General features: G+C 38.8%; 2 protein-coding genes across 6 annotated transcripts; both read left to right on the top strand.

Moving 5' to 3' along the window:
• LOC103714472 (serine/threonine protein phosphatase 2A 57 kDa regulatory subunit B' theta isoform-like) lies at positions 1-7,694 on the top strand. Of its 4 annotated transcripts, none has more exons than XM_026807428.2 (4): positions 1-160; positions 339-2,086; positions 6,853-7,156; positions 7,338-7,694. In XM_026807428.2, exons 2-4 carry the CDS (start codon positions 887-889, stop codon positions 7,370-7,372), a joined length of 1,539 nt encoding a protein of 512 aa, XP_026663229.1. In that variant the 5' UTR covers positions 1-160; positions 339-886; the 3' UTR covers positions 7,373-7,694. The 4 variants fall into 4 exon arrangements, with proteins under 4 accessions (XP_026663229.1, XP_008799954.1, XP_008799952.1 ...); XM_008801732.4 differs by having other exon boundaries at positions 6,853-7,227; XM_008801730.4 differs by having other exon boundaries at positions 6,853-7,694.
• Positions 7,695-8,662: 968 nt separating this feature from the next.
• LOC103714471 (probable carboxylesterase 16) lies at positions 8,663-15,529 on the top strand. Of its 2 annotated transcripts, XR_605225.4 has the most exons (3): positions 8,663-9,879; positions 14,505-15,114; positions 15,289-15,529. XR_605225.4 is itself a non-coding variant. In XM_008801729.4 (2 exons), the coding sequence occupies exons 1-2, from the start codon at positions 9,059-9,061 to the stop codon at positions 15,040-15,042; spliced, it is 1,359 nt and encodes a 452-aa protein (XP_008799951.1). In that variant the 5' UTR covers positions 8,663-9,058; the 3' UTR covers positions 15,043-15,270. The 2 variants fall into 2 exon arrangements, 1 of the variants encoding a protein (XP_008799951.1); XM_008801729.4 differs by lacking the exon at positions 15,289-15,529 and having other exon boundaries at positions 14,505-15,270.
• The last annotated feature ends 1,399 nt before the right edge of the window (positions 15,530-16,928 follow it).

The raw sequence follows: 16,928 nt of genomic DNA, 5'->3' as shown, positions 1-16,928 counted from the left end.
GAGTCTTCCTTTGGTTTCCGGGCACTGTCCCCTTCCAACTGTTCAAGCCAAGGAGAGAGGGGTCTTCTTCTCCCTTCTCTCTCGCTTTTTCTTCTTCTCCCAATCTCGAAGCAAGGGCGACCAGCATCCGATCGAGGGAGAGCGAGCGAGAGACCGCTTCGTAAGTATCGGAAAAAACGCCCCTTTCCTCCTCTTTTTTCCGCATCGGATTCCTCCGCCGATGGGGAAAAAAAGCTCGTTTTTTTATCATTCTTTGCCTTTTTCCCGTCTTTGACCTCGTCCCATCGGGTTTTTCTCTTCAATTTTCTCCTGAAAAGATGCTATCTTGATCCTTCTAGATCGTTTTGATGCCTCGATTCGGCTCAAACCCGTCGATTTGGGGGCGGAAGGTTGCGGCTTTAGATTCTGCGGGGCTTTAATTTGGACCGATTTCGATTTCTGGGTGGTGGGTGGGATCGAGTTTGTTGGATTGTAGAGAAGAGGAGAGAAGAGAAGAGGTAAAAGGGAGCATCCTTGATCATTCTCTGAACCCTTGTATCTTGGAGGAAGAAGGGACTCTCCGGAATGGAGTGAATTCTCTTTTCCTTCTTGATCTGTGCCTTACAATGCTTTCCTGAGTCTGAATTTTGTTTTTTTGGATGTGGATTTTCCTGAAAAACTGTCTCTTTAGATGAGAACCAGTATCATTCACTTATGGTGGAAATTGACTTGAGAATGGACAACAAATTACTTCAAAAATTTGAAAGTTGAGGCTGTTGTGAACTGCTGAAGATCATTTTCTCTTGAATTGCAGAATATTTGGCATTATCAAAGCATTTTTCCTGTAGGAGAATTTTAAGGTGTTAAAGTTGTCCTTTTTTTCCACTTTGGTTGCCTTTTTCCAACTATGATCAAGCAAATATTAGGACGGCTCCCTCGGAAGCCGTCAAAGTCTGCAGATAATCGGGGTCAGAGTGGTGGATCAGCTAATTCATTGCCAAATTCTTCTACCAGTTCAAGAAGTGGTGATTTGCCAGTTGTGGGTCTGAACAGTCAGGTCCTTCCTGGCTTGAATCAGGGGTTAAATCATGGTAGCAAATACCCTCCAGCAATTAACTCGAAACTGAATGGCAATTCAGTCTCCCTGTCTTATGAAGCATTGCCAAGCTTTAGGGATGTCCCAAACTCTGAAAAGCAGAATTTATTTATCAAAAAGTTGAATTTGTGTAGTGTCGTGTTTAACTTCACTGACCCAACAAAGAATTTGAAAGAGAAGGATGTAAAGCGGCAGACATTGTTAGAGCTTGTTGACTATGTTACTTCGGCTAATGGGAAATTTCCTGAGAACATCATGCAAGAGATCATCAGAATGGTATCAATAAACTTGTTCCGGAGCCTCACTTCCCCTCCCAGAGAGAATAAAGTTTTGGAAGCCTTCGATTTGGAAGAGGAAGAGGCTGTAATGGACCCAGCATGGCCACACTTGCAAATTGTTTATGAGCTTTTCTTAAGGTTTGTTGCATCTCCTGAGACTGATGCCAAGTTGGCTAAAAGATACATAGATCATTCCTTTATTCTTAGGCTACTTGATCTCTTTGACTCTGAAGACCCTAGAGAGAGGGAGTACTTGAAGACAATACTTCACCGTATTTATGGAAAATTTATGGTGCACCGTCCATTCATCAGGAAAGGTATTAACAATATTTTCTACCGGTTTATCTTTGAAACTGAAAAGTTCAATGGGATTGCAGAGCTCTTGGAGATCTTGGGAAGTATTATCAACGGATTTGCTCTGCCCCTGAAAGAAGAGCATAAATTGTTCCTTGTTCGAGCATTAATCCCCCTTCACAAGCCAAAGTGCATAGCCATGTACCATCAACAGTTATCATACTGCATCACTCAGTTTGTTGAGAAGGACTGCAAGCTTGCGGATACTGTTATAAGGGGTCTGTTGAAATACTGGCCCATCACAAATAGTTCAAAAGAAGTAATGTTCTTGGGGGAGCTGGAGGAGGTTCTAGAGGCAACTCAGCCTGCAGAATTTCAGCGATGTATGGTTGCTCTCTTCCGCCAGATTGCCCGCTGCTTAAATAGTTCACACTTTCAGGTAACATGCATTACAAAGTTTCAATTTTAATTGGGAGTAATTTAACCAAGTTATCAACTTGTTTAGCCCAAATACACATTTTCTGCTTTTGAATTTTCTTTCTTTTTGGTGTATCCTTCTTTTGTTCTTGGTAGACATGAATTCCTTTTCCTTGAACAAGACATAGTTCTTTATTGTTCAGGAGGTTAAGAGCTATGAACTATTTTAGTTTGGCTCTGTCAATTCTGTCCATGTGCTGAATTTTTTCTGATGGGCAACATTTAGTGCCATCCAAATAGCCCATCTGAATAGCTATATTAGTTTATGACTCATGGTGCATCTGTGATATCTAAATCAGGTTCAGTTTTGGAATGAATTAGTCTTTTCAGGCATATTTTGCTCGCATAGATTATTGTAGTTGGATTATAAGATGAATAAACAAACAAGACCGTTTCCCTGGGAAGTTGGAACATTTTCAAATAACGTAGTTAGGGATCACAATGTTTATGGGCTTAATGTGCACAATCCCCGATACTTTAAAGTTTAAACCATGGATTTTGAGTGCAAAATGCCTATTAGATCAAACTGTTCCACATCTGATTGCAGTTGCTACTTTTTGTTACGTCTTTTGGTGAGTATGCTTTTGACTCCTTGGGTTAAAATTTGGGTCTTGGAGATTATTTCAACTCCCTGTAGATCTTTCCTTTAAATCTTAGAGAGTTGCATGAGTTCAAATTGCACAATGAAGAAGGTAGTGCTCCTTAATCGCCATTGACCTTCTAAGGTAGTGCCTGGGCCAGGAACTAAACACTAAAAGTTTTGACTTTAGATTTAGTGTCACACTTATAGCATTTTCAAACTTTATAAATCACAGTTGATTCTTAAGTCAATTTCCGTAAGGATAGATGATATTGGTCATGGCTGTGATATACAATGACTTTGTAGATATACAATGATTATATATTTTGTATGTCTAGATATATCTGTATCTGCATAATGTACATACGGGTAAATATGCGTATATGTACATGCTTACAACTATATATTCATACATATATGCATGCATGTATGCATGTAGTAGATGTATAAACTTATTCATGCGTACGTGCACAAACTTGATACAAATTGTGTGTGATGTAGCAGAAATGACTCCAGGAATGATGGATTAGTAACAAATACAATCATATTCTGATGATATGAGTATGTCCAGTAATGATTTGTGGATCACTGAATATGCAGAGGGGCTTAGATTTGTGTCAGGTTAGGAAAAAGTATGGAATGACCAAATACTACCTAAATGGAGTTTGTTACATACAATTTATTTGGGTTGCTAGAAGTAAAACACCTGTCTTATTGGCTATCGTTTATTGCATTTAAATATGATTTGACCACAAAAGGTCCCAATTCAAGTTCATGGTAGCATGTTGATCAATGCATTCTAGCATTCAAGTTTGTCAGTTGACAGATAAAGTAGTGTAGGATACGTCTTCAATTAAACAGTTGATTAGAGGAACTATTCATGATTAAGATATAATGAATTACTTTCTTACATCTTATTGATACGGTTAAGAAAGCTTCTTTGCCTCTTTGTGAATTTATTTGAGTAGTTTGGTTGATTGCAATAATCCATTTCTCTGTCCCTCATGAATCCTAAACAGATCAAGCTTGTAAATACATCTTTCTTCTTATCCTATTCCACATCTTTCTTTCTCTGTCCATTTCAGCTGTGTTCACTAAATCTCTCCACGTACAAGGTGATTCTTTCTTTTATCTATGCAATCCACTATTAAAGAAGAAACTGCTTATTATCTCTCAATCCTCTCTCCTTACTTTGCTTTCTTCTATTATATTGCCAAAATGATTTTACCCAATCTCATACCGCCTCGGTATTCCCTATTGTCTTTGTACCAGAACCACTTATATATTCAATCAGCTTTAGCAGTTGAGTTTTTTCCACTATTCATTATTTCATCTCATTTATGCCTTATTAGAGCAGACATAGTGAGGCTTGGCACCATATATATCATCCTATTTATGCCATATTAAAGCACATACAGTCAAGCATGACACCATATGAATGTATCTTTTTATCTCCACTGGGAAAAATTGTCCTGAGTAACCTTCTTTTTTCAAAGTTAAACTTTTGGAAAAGCTGGCAAGGTGCACTTCAAGCCATTCGTTTTCCCTATTTTCCCATATTCTAATGGGTATGCTGTTTCCTGGTTGCTACCTCCCAAGCTGCCACAATATGCTTTCTGAAGTTATCTTTACCCACATAAACTGTTCGCACGCAATATCAGCATTTAAATTCCAACATCCTTCCTGATCGTAGGCTCTTGCAGATTTGCTAAGCTATTTATTTAACTAGTGTTGGACTTGTGTTTCGTTTTGCCCTTGTGCACTGTGAGCAGCCATCGAACCTTTTTTAGCCATTCATGTCCATGATGGGTCATGCTCCATTCTTAGGCAGCTTAGCAACTAAAGTTGCAGGCTACCATGTCTTAAGTAGTTGCATTTTCTTTGACACTGGGAATTTTTCATTGATTGAGACATGTTCTTTAATCTTCTATGGCAAAGATGACAATTTATGTATGTACTTCGACCATTGTTATGATTTTGGTTGGTGATGTAAATTATTTTTAAATGTGATCTAGATCTAGCTACTTTTGCTTTGTGGTCTTTTTAGTTAATTTACTGTTTTACCAAGGCTTTTTTTTTTTTTTTTTTAAAGTTCATGTCTCGAAGGAGCATGACATGGATTTTATATATTTCTGCAATTTCTGTACTGGTTTTCAGGACTTTTGGTGGGCTTCCTACTTTAGGTCTATCTAGGTTGGGTTCAAATTTTTTTTTAAGTCATTATGATTATGTTTTAAATTCATTTTGGTGCTTTTGGTTTTGGGTTATAGAGATTGATCTTGCCATGTCTTGAAAGACTTATATTTTTGTTAGGCATGGTTTGAAAGTGTTTCTTTTTCTTCTTTATGAGAGTGGAAGTTTGCAGGTGCCCTTACTAAATGTGGAGTTGTGTTTACTATTTAAGAAGTTTATTATATCTCCAGTGACGAAAGAAGAAGGTGTGATCAGTTTTTGGTAATGAATAATGAGAGTTGCTGTTTCTTGCTTTCTTTAACTCTTCTATTATCTTGTACCAAAAAAAATTTTCTATTATCTATCTGGGCTCAAGAAGTCGCACTAGTTCATGGAAAACATTTTTTAACTAGGGTTTAACATTTTTTTACTGGATCCAGGTTCCTGGGTTTCAGCTGAAAACCTTCCGTCTTAAAAAAAAACCCACTTGACTTTAGGTGTATAGAATTGGTCTACACAATGAATGGCTGAGATTCTATGATGAACCTCTTTTGGCCTGTGAATCTCGCTATAAGGTTGACTCACAGTTCACCATTTTATTATTGTTCTCCATGTGAATCTGTCATCTGATGGACACTATCAGGCGGAGAGCTCCATCCAACTTTGCATTGCATATATGATAGCCCACAAACATTAGATGCAGTGAACAATATAAGATTCATTTCGACCTCATCACTAGTGAAGATCTTTCTTTTGAAATTTGTTTTAGGTGTCAGACTATTTGCTTTCTGTTCATGTGGACTTGCATTGATCTCAACTCCAAGAAAAAGAGGATACTTTGGTGACACATCTCAAAATGCGAATGTGTGCATGTATATCCATAATTTTGAAATTTATATTGCATGGGAGAAAGAACGTGATTGCTGATTTTCTCAGAATATGATTATGGAGGCCAAGAGAGAGATTGCGTATGATATATGGAAAAATTCGACTTATTAACCTACGAATTCAATGAATCTCACAAAATCAAGCGACTTGTCAGAAACATAATAATCCAAATGAGTCCTCAATCCGATTTTTGTTTTTATTTTTTTGACCACACTCAATAGTGAGTTTGTTTTGCAATCTTGAGGATTTTGGTTAGCAAAGGCGCTAATAGAGAACTTCTGGCACTAGATACATTTAGATTTTTCTTTTTAGGAGATAAAGAATTGTCATTTTTTTGAGGGAAACCCAGAAAATTCCTACTAATGGTCTCTTTGGGTAATCTATTAGGATTTGGACTGAATTTCCTGCTGGATTCATGGACTAGAGAGCCTATTTGAGCATGGCCCGTAACAACCCAACACCTTCTGGCCCAAATCTTGTGGGAAGGAAGAAAAACCTCCATGGGTGTTTTTTTTCTTCCTATAGGTCAACAGGCCCACAAGTTGGGATTTAGGTTGGGATTTCGGTGGGTCCTTGGAAGATATGAGCTAGGCATTCCAACAGGCCCAGTTCTTGCAGGATATTCCTGCAGGAATATCCAAATAGGCCCCAATATCATTTCTATTACCAATATCAAGATGTGAGACACTAACACAATTAACCAGAATTATGAACGTTATCATGTATGACCAGACATTGGGAATTGCAGTTTCTATTTCTGATGGCCTATTGGAAACTGATGATTCATATTGCAACTTTTTGAGATAATAAAAATGAAAAAAATATATTATCTGCGAGTTTTCTTGAAAACTTTTACCAAGAAAATTAAATGCTTTTGGTGATGAAGGCGAGCAAACATTTACATGGCTATTTTTGAAATTAGAAATGCAAGAATGTTCATATACCATTCTTTTAGTTTAAATTTAGCATTTTCATGCAACATGCATTTGAACAAATTTTTGAAGACCTTGATGATGTGAATTAATTGTTTCGTTGCAAATAACTTGTTACTAAAATCATTCTGGAAAACTTTTCTGGTCTTTCTGCAGGTTGCAGAGAGAGCATTATTTTTGTGGAACAATGATCATATTGAAAACTCAATCAAACAAAACCGTAAGGTGATCTTACCAATCATCTTCCCTGTGTTAGAGAGAAATGCAAAGACTCACTGGAACCAAGCTGTTCAGAGCCTCACGCTGAATGTTCGCAAGATATTCTCTGATCATGATCCTGAGCTATTTGCAGAGTGCTTAAAGAAGTTTGAGGAAGATGAAGCGAAAGAACAGGAGATTAAATCAAAACGTGAATCCACATGGAGGCGCCTAGAAGAAATTGCCACTTCGAAAGCTGCGAGTAATGAGGCTGTTCTTGTTCCTCGTACCGTGCCCCATCAAGTTTCTTCTCGCTGATACCATGTCAATTTGGTAGCTCAATATACTCAGTCATTTGACTGGATTATGATCTTGGAAATGGATTTATTGATTACTCATGGATTGTTGCTCACCCTTTGCTTCTGGATTGTTTGGGTTGTCAGGTCCTCGGAGATCCATTAACACTGTACAGGGTTAAACTGTATATAGGAGGTGCGAAAGACATGAAGCAACAAAAATGCCGAAAACCTCTTGAACTGTTCGACGGCCACAGTAGGACAGAGCGCAACCTGTCAGTTCTGACATTCTGCTTGATATGCGAAAGAGTTGTATGCTCCAAATTTGCAGATGTCTACTTTATCTTCCTTTCAGATTCTGGTTATGATTTGTTGGAATATTTATTCGAGCAGTTCTCATTTGTTGATGGTTGTCCTTTTCCAAAAAAATGATGGTTGATGAATGAAACTTTTTTTCGCATGAGTCATGAATACAATTATTCTCGCTTCTTTCTTTTTCTTTAATTCGAAATGGATCAGGAACACCTTGGTTCCTTGGATCTAAATTTACTTGAACTGCTGTTTTATATGGAATCTGAACAAATAATGTACATGGAAGTATGATAATTTCTCTTATTGTGCTATTTTGGCCGTTTTATCCCTGCTATCTATATGGTGCAAACTTACTGCCCCCAGCTAAAGAAGTGAGCAAAGTTTCAACGAGTAATTCTCGTTCCCAGTGAGATGCAAATGCCAGAAAGAGAGAGACAAACATAAACGCGTGCAGTTTTTACTTTTTCAACGAAATGTGCTGCAATTAGAGTGTGGTGGACTCATTAAAAAAAGAACACGCGAGAAAAAGGGGTTCTGCATCTGTCTTGAACCAATTCAAAATTTTGCAGAAATTTTAAAGAGTTCGACGGCAAGAAAGCTTGGTATGTTTGACCCAATCTAATTATATAACGAACTAATAAACCAAGTCCCTAAGCATTTATTCTACGTCTATTGAAGTCTTATTTGATTCTTTAGTTGGCCACGATAAACCTAAGATGCTCTGCAGTGTGCAGTTTGCACTGTAGAGTGTCCTGATGGCCGTCATCGGAAGATGGACAACTATCAATAACGATGCATTATGTATGGCATGTAAGATCGTATTGTTTCTTATGATGGCAGCTCTCGAATTTTGCAGTGCAAATAGCACACGGTAGAAAATTTATGCTCGCTAGGATAAAATCTCGCCCATCTTAGATTATTTTTATTGGCGAGCTTAACTGTGGTAATCCTTTCGATGAAACCAGGAAGCCCTAATCCTCCCTCTCAGAACAGGTCACCTGAGGCACAACCATAAGCAAGTTGGCCTGCACCTTTCTCCCACAAACAAATGCAAAGCAAACTACTCCAGTGAAAAAAAATCACAAGATTGGACAAGTAATAGGAGAAGTCACAAGATTTCCATGGCTGGCTTATAAAGGCCCATAAACCATTGCACCAATATTAGAAGGCGCAAATCAATTCCTATACTTAACTCTTTCACACAAAGCCCTCACCCTCTAATTTCGTCCTCCTTCCCCTTTCCCCTTTCCCCTTTCCCCACCCTTTTCGTTTCCTTTCCAACCCCAGCAAAAGAAGAATATAAAAAAAATCCTGAAACGCATCCCACCAAAAGCCAAACCCCCCATTCCTCCTCCTCTCTGATTTATTCAACTCACGAGCAATAGAAACATCCCAAAATTCAACTCGCCCCCATCCCTAATTCAAACTTCAAACCCTATTTCCCTTTCCAAGACGCCATCCTATTCCTTCCCCTCTTCTTCTTCCCCCCCGAATCCAAGAAACGAAAGATCGGAGAGGGGAGAGAGAGAGAGAGATTTATAGATTGATTGGATGAGATGCCGAGCGTGGCCGTGAAGCTGTACAGCGTTTTCTTCAAGCTGCTGTTGAAGCACCGGCTGCAGGGCTGGCTTGACAGCAGAGCCGCAGCGGCCACCGCCACCGCTGGCCTCTTTGGCGTCACATCGCGCCCTGAGGAGTCGACGGCCGCCGCCAACCCTTCCTTCGGCCCCGACGGCGTCGCCACCAAAGACATCCACATCGACCCCATCACGTCCCTCTCCATCCGCATCTTCCTCCCGGACACCTCCCTCCCCCGCCCCAAACCCCACCCAGCCGCCCGATCCCTTGATCCCCCACGCCGCAACAGCTACGGCGGCATCACCGCCTCCCCCGCCCCCAACCACGCCGCCCGTCGGAGCAGCTTGGACGGGCCCGGATTCGCCACCGAGAACGGCGGCGGCGGCGGCGGATCCTACGGCGGGTACCTCCCCTCCGTGGCGGGTGACGGCCGCCACCGCTCAGGTGGTACCCGGAAGCTCCCCGTGATCCTCCAGTTCCACGGGGGCGGGTTCATCGCCGGGAGCAATACGTCTGCGGCGAACGACTTCTTCTGTCGGCGGATTGCGAAGCTGTGCGATGGGATCGTGATCGCGGTCGGGTACAGGCTGGCGCCCGAGAATCGGTACCCGGCGGCGTTCGAGGACGGGCTGGAGGTGCTGAAGTGGTTGGGGAAGCAGGCGAATCTCGCGGAGTGCAGTAAATCTTTGGGGAGTGTGAAGGGTGGAGGGGATGGCGATTCAAAGAGGGCGGACATTGTTGACACGTTTGGGGCGTCCTCGGTGGAGCCGTGGTTGGCAGCTCATGCTGATCCGTCCCGGTAATTTTCTTTTCAGAAGATGCATATTCTACCCCCACTTTCTCTCTCTCTCTCTCATGTTTCCTATCATATTCTGTTGAGTTTGAAGATTATAGAAATTACATTCTTCTTCTTGAGAAGATAATATAGAATGGGGTTTGGTTGCATTGTTCTTGAAAAGTAGTTGTTTGTAGATGTCTTCTGCGTGAATTGTTCTGACTGAGTAAGAACTGAAAACTATATTAACTGCCATCCAATGAGACCAGAGACGCAAAGTTTGCAAAATTTGATATTAAATGTTTTATTCTTGAAAGTGATTTTGTTTATCAAAAATCTTATATTGCTTCATGTTTTCAGTTGAAGTGTGAGGGTAGAGTATCCCTTTTTTCATCCTTTCAATTTCTTAGATGGAGCACATCAAAAATTTTAAGGCCGTAATAATTATAGCCTACCTTTGTAAACAATCGTGCATACTTTATAGTCGAAAAGAAATAATGTCTGTAAAATGCAGTTGATTGAGTAAACTGGTAGAGTGATGTCATTGAAATGGAGATGTGTTTATGTTTTGCTATTTTGAAATTTGAATAAGATGAATTACTGAAGGATAATCTTTAAGATAGATGACTTCATTGCAAAGATCAAAACATAGCAGGGGAAAACATAGAACAGTGAGCATAACAAGATGAGGATATTGAAATGGATGTGGTGGAACAGTTGTATTAGCTATGATTACATTGTGGAAGCTTAGTATAAGCATTAATGGGGATCTACTAGACATTGTGCTTGAGATGTTTAGGAATTCATACAAGTCGTGCTTGGGGTGGTCTTTGGAATTCATGTTTATGAGGTGGTCTTTGGCTGGATTTGAAGGATCAATATTATTAAAGAAGAGTTAATTGAATACAATGAGAAGGATTTGGAGTTTCTAACCTAATTGTAAAGTATGATCCATCACCTGACCTCAGAGCTTTTTGTTTCTACTAGTAAAAATGTATGTGTGAATGCATGTGAAGCCAAGTGGAAGAAAAGAAGTTATGTGGATAATCAGTGATGTGAAAGTACTCATTGCTAGGGACAATGTATATGTCGAGCATGTTTATAAATCATGTTTTGCTACAGATAAAGAAAAATATGATGGAATATGGTTCTGTATGTATGGACTATTTGCAGTCTTACCAATAACTCTATTAGACACACTCTATCCATTTAGGAAATTGTTGAAAAAAATATGTTCAGGATAACAAAAATGCTCAAAGGTTGGTTTGTATTTCAAATGCTTGGAAGTCTTCTAGAAAATGCAAAGGCTTTAATCTAGGTCTATGAATGCTGGCTGAAGCTCCCAAACTTTTATGCTGAGCCAATTTAGGTATGAGCTCAGTTAAGTGCTTCAATTAAATAGCAAATTTTATACTCAATCCAAGTTGATGGAATGTTGTCAAGAAACCAAACAACCAAAATGACAAAAGATAGAAACAAATTTGGCACTATGTTTCAATTGTTGCTAAAGGGTCAATAAATCCAAGTCATACTATTTATTATGTCGTTAAATCAATTCATAGACTGGTTCAAGTACATATTCTGGGCAAGAAATAAATATAGGTTCGGGCTGTGAGTGGTAAGGCTCCAAGTCTGAGTTAGACCTAGGCCGTGGCTCTTGCTTGGGCTTAGGTTGGATGCTTCTGTGACATGGGATGCAGATGGCTACAAGCTTGGGTGTAACCTAGATAGGATCTTAGTTGTAGGCTTGGAGTACAGGCTTGGGCAAGATGAGGAGTGCTTGCTTGGTGTTGATGATTACCTAGTTATGATTCTGGCAATATGGGGTCTTGGGAGGGGTGGACTAGGGACAGACCTAGCATTTGACATCTTTTTGTGCACGAAGTGACTGCCCCAGGACTTAAACTGGCACCATTGTGCTTGTCACCCAAGCTTTTTAGCATCTCATTAATATCCATACCCATATTGAATTTTTCAAATAAAAATGGATGCACATATGGACACACTGAAATCCAAGTTGTTTCCAGCCACTACTTACATTCCTATTAACTTTCTTAAAACCAATACTTCTTGAATAATTTCAATAGTGATAAGTTGAATCACCCAAAAATTAGTTCGAATGGTACTACTGACCACAAATTTTTCTTTGAAAAAAAAATGGAGGAAATGATTAAGCCTTGATCATAAAACCCTTTAGGGCCATGCAAAATTTTGAGAGCTATAGGGCATGAACTTTGGAAGTCTTGGTCCAAGGATCGTATAGATCTGTCATCATGAAGAAATCTGTTTGATATTCTTTCTTTCTCTTTTGATGACAACAATGCCGCTTTAGTATGTGACGAAGATCTGATCCTTTTTCAGTTTTCGCATTAGAGTCTTTCGAGGTTTTGCTATAGAAGGAATCCCACTTTTGCTGCGCATTCTTTGATGATTCATCACAACTGCAACTTGGTTTCTTATCCATCATGTGACGTCGGATTTTCACCACGTCTCCCAATTTATCTTATTATAGCAGCAACTCATTTTCAAGCCTGACATCTGTGCATTTCTTTTTCCTCTATTTTAAATACCTTTTTTTTTTGCAACTTTTTGATGGATCGTGTAAATTATTTTTTTCCTGTGAAGCTTTGACATGCCCCCCTTATTTTTCCACTACGAAGCAGATGGGTGGCCTAGCATGCATCATAGCACATAGCCCCCCGAAATGTCGAACTCTTAGGGCCTATTTGGTTAGTCCTATAGGATTAGGCTGAAAATCCTATAGAATTCGTTGATTGAGCTATCTATTTAAGTATGGTCCTGTGTCAACCAAACACTCCCTAGCCCAAATCTTGTGGGAAAGAAAAAAAGACCTCCATAGGTCTTGTTTCTTCAAACAGCCTAAAGGCTAGGATTTGGGCTGGATTTCGACAAGCTCTTAGAAAATGCAAGCTAAATGGGCCAATAGACCCGATTCCTACATGATTTTCAGCTCAATATTGTAGGAATATCCAAACATGCCCTTGGACTCAATTGTGAACCCTTGGAAAGAGAATGCTATTAAAATTATGCATTCAAAATATAGAATAGATCATTTGATTATTTTAGTTGCCTTGATGCTATATGGATGGGTGAGTAAGAAGGGACCTATCCTACTTCTTGATATAGGGAAGTTTGAGAAAAGAGAAATTTTCATGCGTTGCAGCGTCACCTTAAATGATAACAATGGAAGTTGCTCCTAGTTCATGGATAGGATCATCTATAAGTCAAAATTTTTCATCATAATTAAGATTTGAGTATAGTAGATTTTTTTTAAAATTTTTTTTAATGGCAGTCAGCTTCAACCCCTAAGATTCTGCTTAGGGTCTTGTGGCTTGTATGGCCTTTTACCATATCAGGTATAGCCCTAGTCCATTATGGCTACAACTTCTAATCATCCTAGTGCTGTGGGCTTTGAGGATTTTCACCACTAATTCTTCAGGTATCACCATTCTTTTAGTGTTACAAGTGGCTCAGAAGAAAGACACAGTGGGTCTGGGTTCCAAAATTCTTTTAATATTTGTTGACCACCAAAATCAAGAAATGACAACCAGAAGAGGCCTTGATGTCCCCTAGTTGTATCAAAGAATTTCATAGTGCTTGATTCTAATTGGTTGCAAATTATTTTTGACCTACAGGATTAACTTAGTGTGAAATATAGATATTGGTGTGATCACACCATAGTGTCGTTGACTTTGAATGAAGTAAAGGGGTAATGGGTGTTATTCATATGATACATGGAAACTAAAGAAGATTTGCATTAGTGAACTGCAATTTCCATTTTCTGGGAAAACGGAACATCTTGGGTACCATCTTCACAATATCTCATGAAAAATTTGTCTTTATGAATGTTTGGGTGGTTGCAAACCTGTTAATCTAGTTGCATTGCAATAGCAATAGTTCAATCATCATGTAGGTCATTGGAAATGTGAAACTTGGTTATCTAATTAAGGCTACGGAGGCAGTAGGAGCAACCCAGATCTGATTTTTCTGAAGCAGATGCCAGTATATAACTTCCAAAGCTGATGGGTCATTTGAAACTGACACTGGCATATTATTGAAATTGCGCCAGTCTTACGTGCCATTGAACATATTAATATACTGTGACTCTTCACCTGGTGCGATTGCTGCATTTATAATTCTTAAGAACCAATATGGAAGTCACTGTTTGAGAATATCTCATCTTACGTGCCATAATTTGACTGCTGAGCTGCTAGAGTTCCAAAGTGTTATATATCTTGATGGCATGCAATGATTCGTTAGGCCATTTTTCTACTATTGCTCCCATGTAGTATTAGCCCATTGTTAACTGTCAGGCTGCGCATTTGTCTTGTCTGAAGTTATCACAGTCATACCTGCAAAGTCCAAATTGACCGTTGTTTAGATTATAGGTGAGTTCCTTTCTTGGTATAAGTGGCCTATATTAGCAGATTTCAGTAATTTGGTCCGCATTTCTTCTCCATTTGGACAGCATGAAATCTAGCTGAGGTGTTTAGTTTCCTCAATCTTCTATTAAAGTCTGTAATGTATCTGTGATCTATGATTTCTATGTAGTCCAATTTCTGACAATTTCTTTGATGTTGCCATTATAGTATTTGACTCAATATATAGTTACTATTGTGTTGACACAGATGTGTTCTCCTTGGTGTGAGCTGTGGTGCAAATATTGCCGACTTTGTGGCTCGCAAGGCTGTTGAAGCGGGAAAGCTCATTGAGCCTGTCAAGGTTGTAGCCCAGGTTCTAATGTATCCTTTCTTCATTGGAAGTGTACCCACCCATTCAGAAATAAAGCTTGCAAACTCTTATTTCTATGACAAGTCCATGTGCATACTTGCTTGGAGACTGTTCTTGCCTGAAGACGAGTACAGCTTAGACCATCCAGCTGCAAACCCTCTTGTGTCTGGAAGGGGGCCGCCATTGAAATGCATGCCCCCGACCCTCACAGTGGTGGCCGAGCATGATTGGATGAGGGACCGTGCGATTGCTTACTCCGAGGAGCTCCGAAAAGTGAATGTTGATGCACCAGTCCTTGAATACAAAGATGCAGTTCATGAATTCGCCACGCTCGATATGCTCCTCAAGACACCTCAGGCACAGGCCTGTGCTGAGGACATTGCCATATGGGTGAAGAAGTATATATCGATCCGAGGTCATGAGTTCTCATATTAGACATGGTAGTTTTGCGTATTGGATTCGAGGGAAGGGCATCATTGCACATTTCTCATACCAGGCTCTCTTGAGGTGAATCTGATTTGCAAGTTTACTGTGAGATAAAATTTTTCATAATCTTCATTTTTTTGTATGATGTAATATGTGAAGAGTAGGCTCAGTTCAATCTGTTGCCATTCCGTTTAGTTGTTGATTCTTTTATTCCCTTTTATGAGCTTCCACAATATATATTTTTCATAATTGCAGTTCAATCACAAAAAAGAGCAGTCTTTACTCTTCGAAAGCCTTCCTGCTGATTCTTAAATGACAAAAGCATGCCATGAGCGCTTTTTCACTGATCTGCCTTGCACCATCTGCATGTTAACAAGTTTCAGCATCGTGCTTGCTCATTGTGAGTGCTTTTCCTTAACAGAGATGAGGACAATAACCCAATTCTCATTGATAGTCACCTTTTTATGTATGCTAGCATTGAAGCACCTGTAATACGTCTGAGAAAAAATAATATAAAATTTTGAATTATAATACATAAATTAAGAAAATATTAAAAGTATTTACGTTTATTTATTTGCAAAATTTCTTGTACTTTTGATCTTGTTCTTTTTGTAAATTTAAAGAGTTACATCTTTTTTAAATTGAATGATTGGTATTTGGTATTCCATATCGAAGTTTACATACCAAGAATTATGTGATTTGGAGAGCTATGCATGATGTGGGTTTAAATAACATGAAAAAATTGATTATTTGATGAGTCTTTAAGATGGTAGATTATATATATAGGCTAGAGGTCTTCAAATCATATGATTTTTGAAAGTGTAAGCAATTTAGAGGAAGTAGATCATATCCAACAGCTCGAATCATTGATTTAAAATCTCCATCTTATAATTCTAAAAAGGATGCAGCTTTATAGATACTCCATTAGGTCTAACTTGATCGTGGCCAGTATTTTAATGGTCTCTAACCTATATATCAAGTTGCTATAAGATAAATGGTAGCAATTACATTAGTATGGTAAAATATATGATAGAGCATATAAATTATAAATCCACTTTATGGATCTTGATTTACACATCTTAAAATATGGGTAAATTGAAATTCATTAGATTTTGATGATTATATCGTAGTAAAATATAATATCATACCATTCAAATTATCCTTTTGGATACTTATTTGATGATTATATTAGATACCTTGAAAATACATGAATTTTAATGTTAAATATTTTTTTTATAGTATAGATTATATTCAAATATAAAAGAGCATCTCTTTGGAAAAGAGCATACTAATTATCGAAATTATCTTGCTTAATGAATTGGATCTAGGGTTGGCAGGTTGCCTTAGTAAAGAAGCAAATATTTATTGAAGTACCTTTTATGATGAGTTGGGCAATGGCCAGAAACCAGAACCCTGCTGTTGAATGTTTTGCTTAGAGATGTGCATACTTTGAGCATTGCAACGCACAAAAATGCAGCAGGGTAGATGGTCGTAATCTATGCATGCAAAACTTTTCCACTTCTGATAGCTACCTTCTCTGTTTCTGTTCAGAAGAGAGATAATAGTGAGCTAAGCCAATCTGGATTCGTTTAGCAAAGAAGATGGGAGATGGGAGAGATCGATCGGTGTGCGATTCCTAGCTGGGAGTTTGCCTTGTGACATAAAGAGATGAATTATTCAACCTCCCAATTATTAAACAAGAACTGCGAAGATGTTTGTTCCGATTGACTTGGCTGTGAGAGGAGGCTCCTGGCTATGTTCGAAGTGTCGATCTACAAGAGCATTTGAATACATTATTATCATACATTCAAGGGCTGACAAGATTTATGACTTCTAATTTTAACCTAATGAAAGCAAAATAACCGGATGGGAATTCTCTAAGGAAGGCCTTCTTG

The sequence above is a fragment of the Phoenix dactylifera genome, chromosome 11 (genome assembly GCF_009389715.1).
Source record: "Phoenix dactylifera cultivar Barhee BC4 chromosome 11, palm_55x_up_171113_PBpolish2nd_filt_p, whole genome shotgun sequence".
Lineage (NCBI taxonomy): Eukaryota > Viridiplantae > Streptophyta > Magnoliopsida > Arecales > Arecaceae > Phoenix > Phoenix dactylifera.
This window is presented reverse-complemented; position numbering and strand designations above follow the sequence as displayed.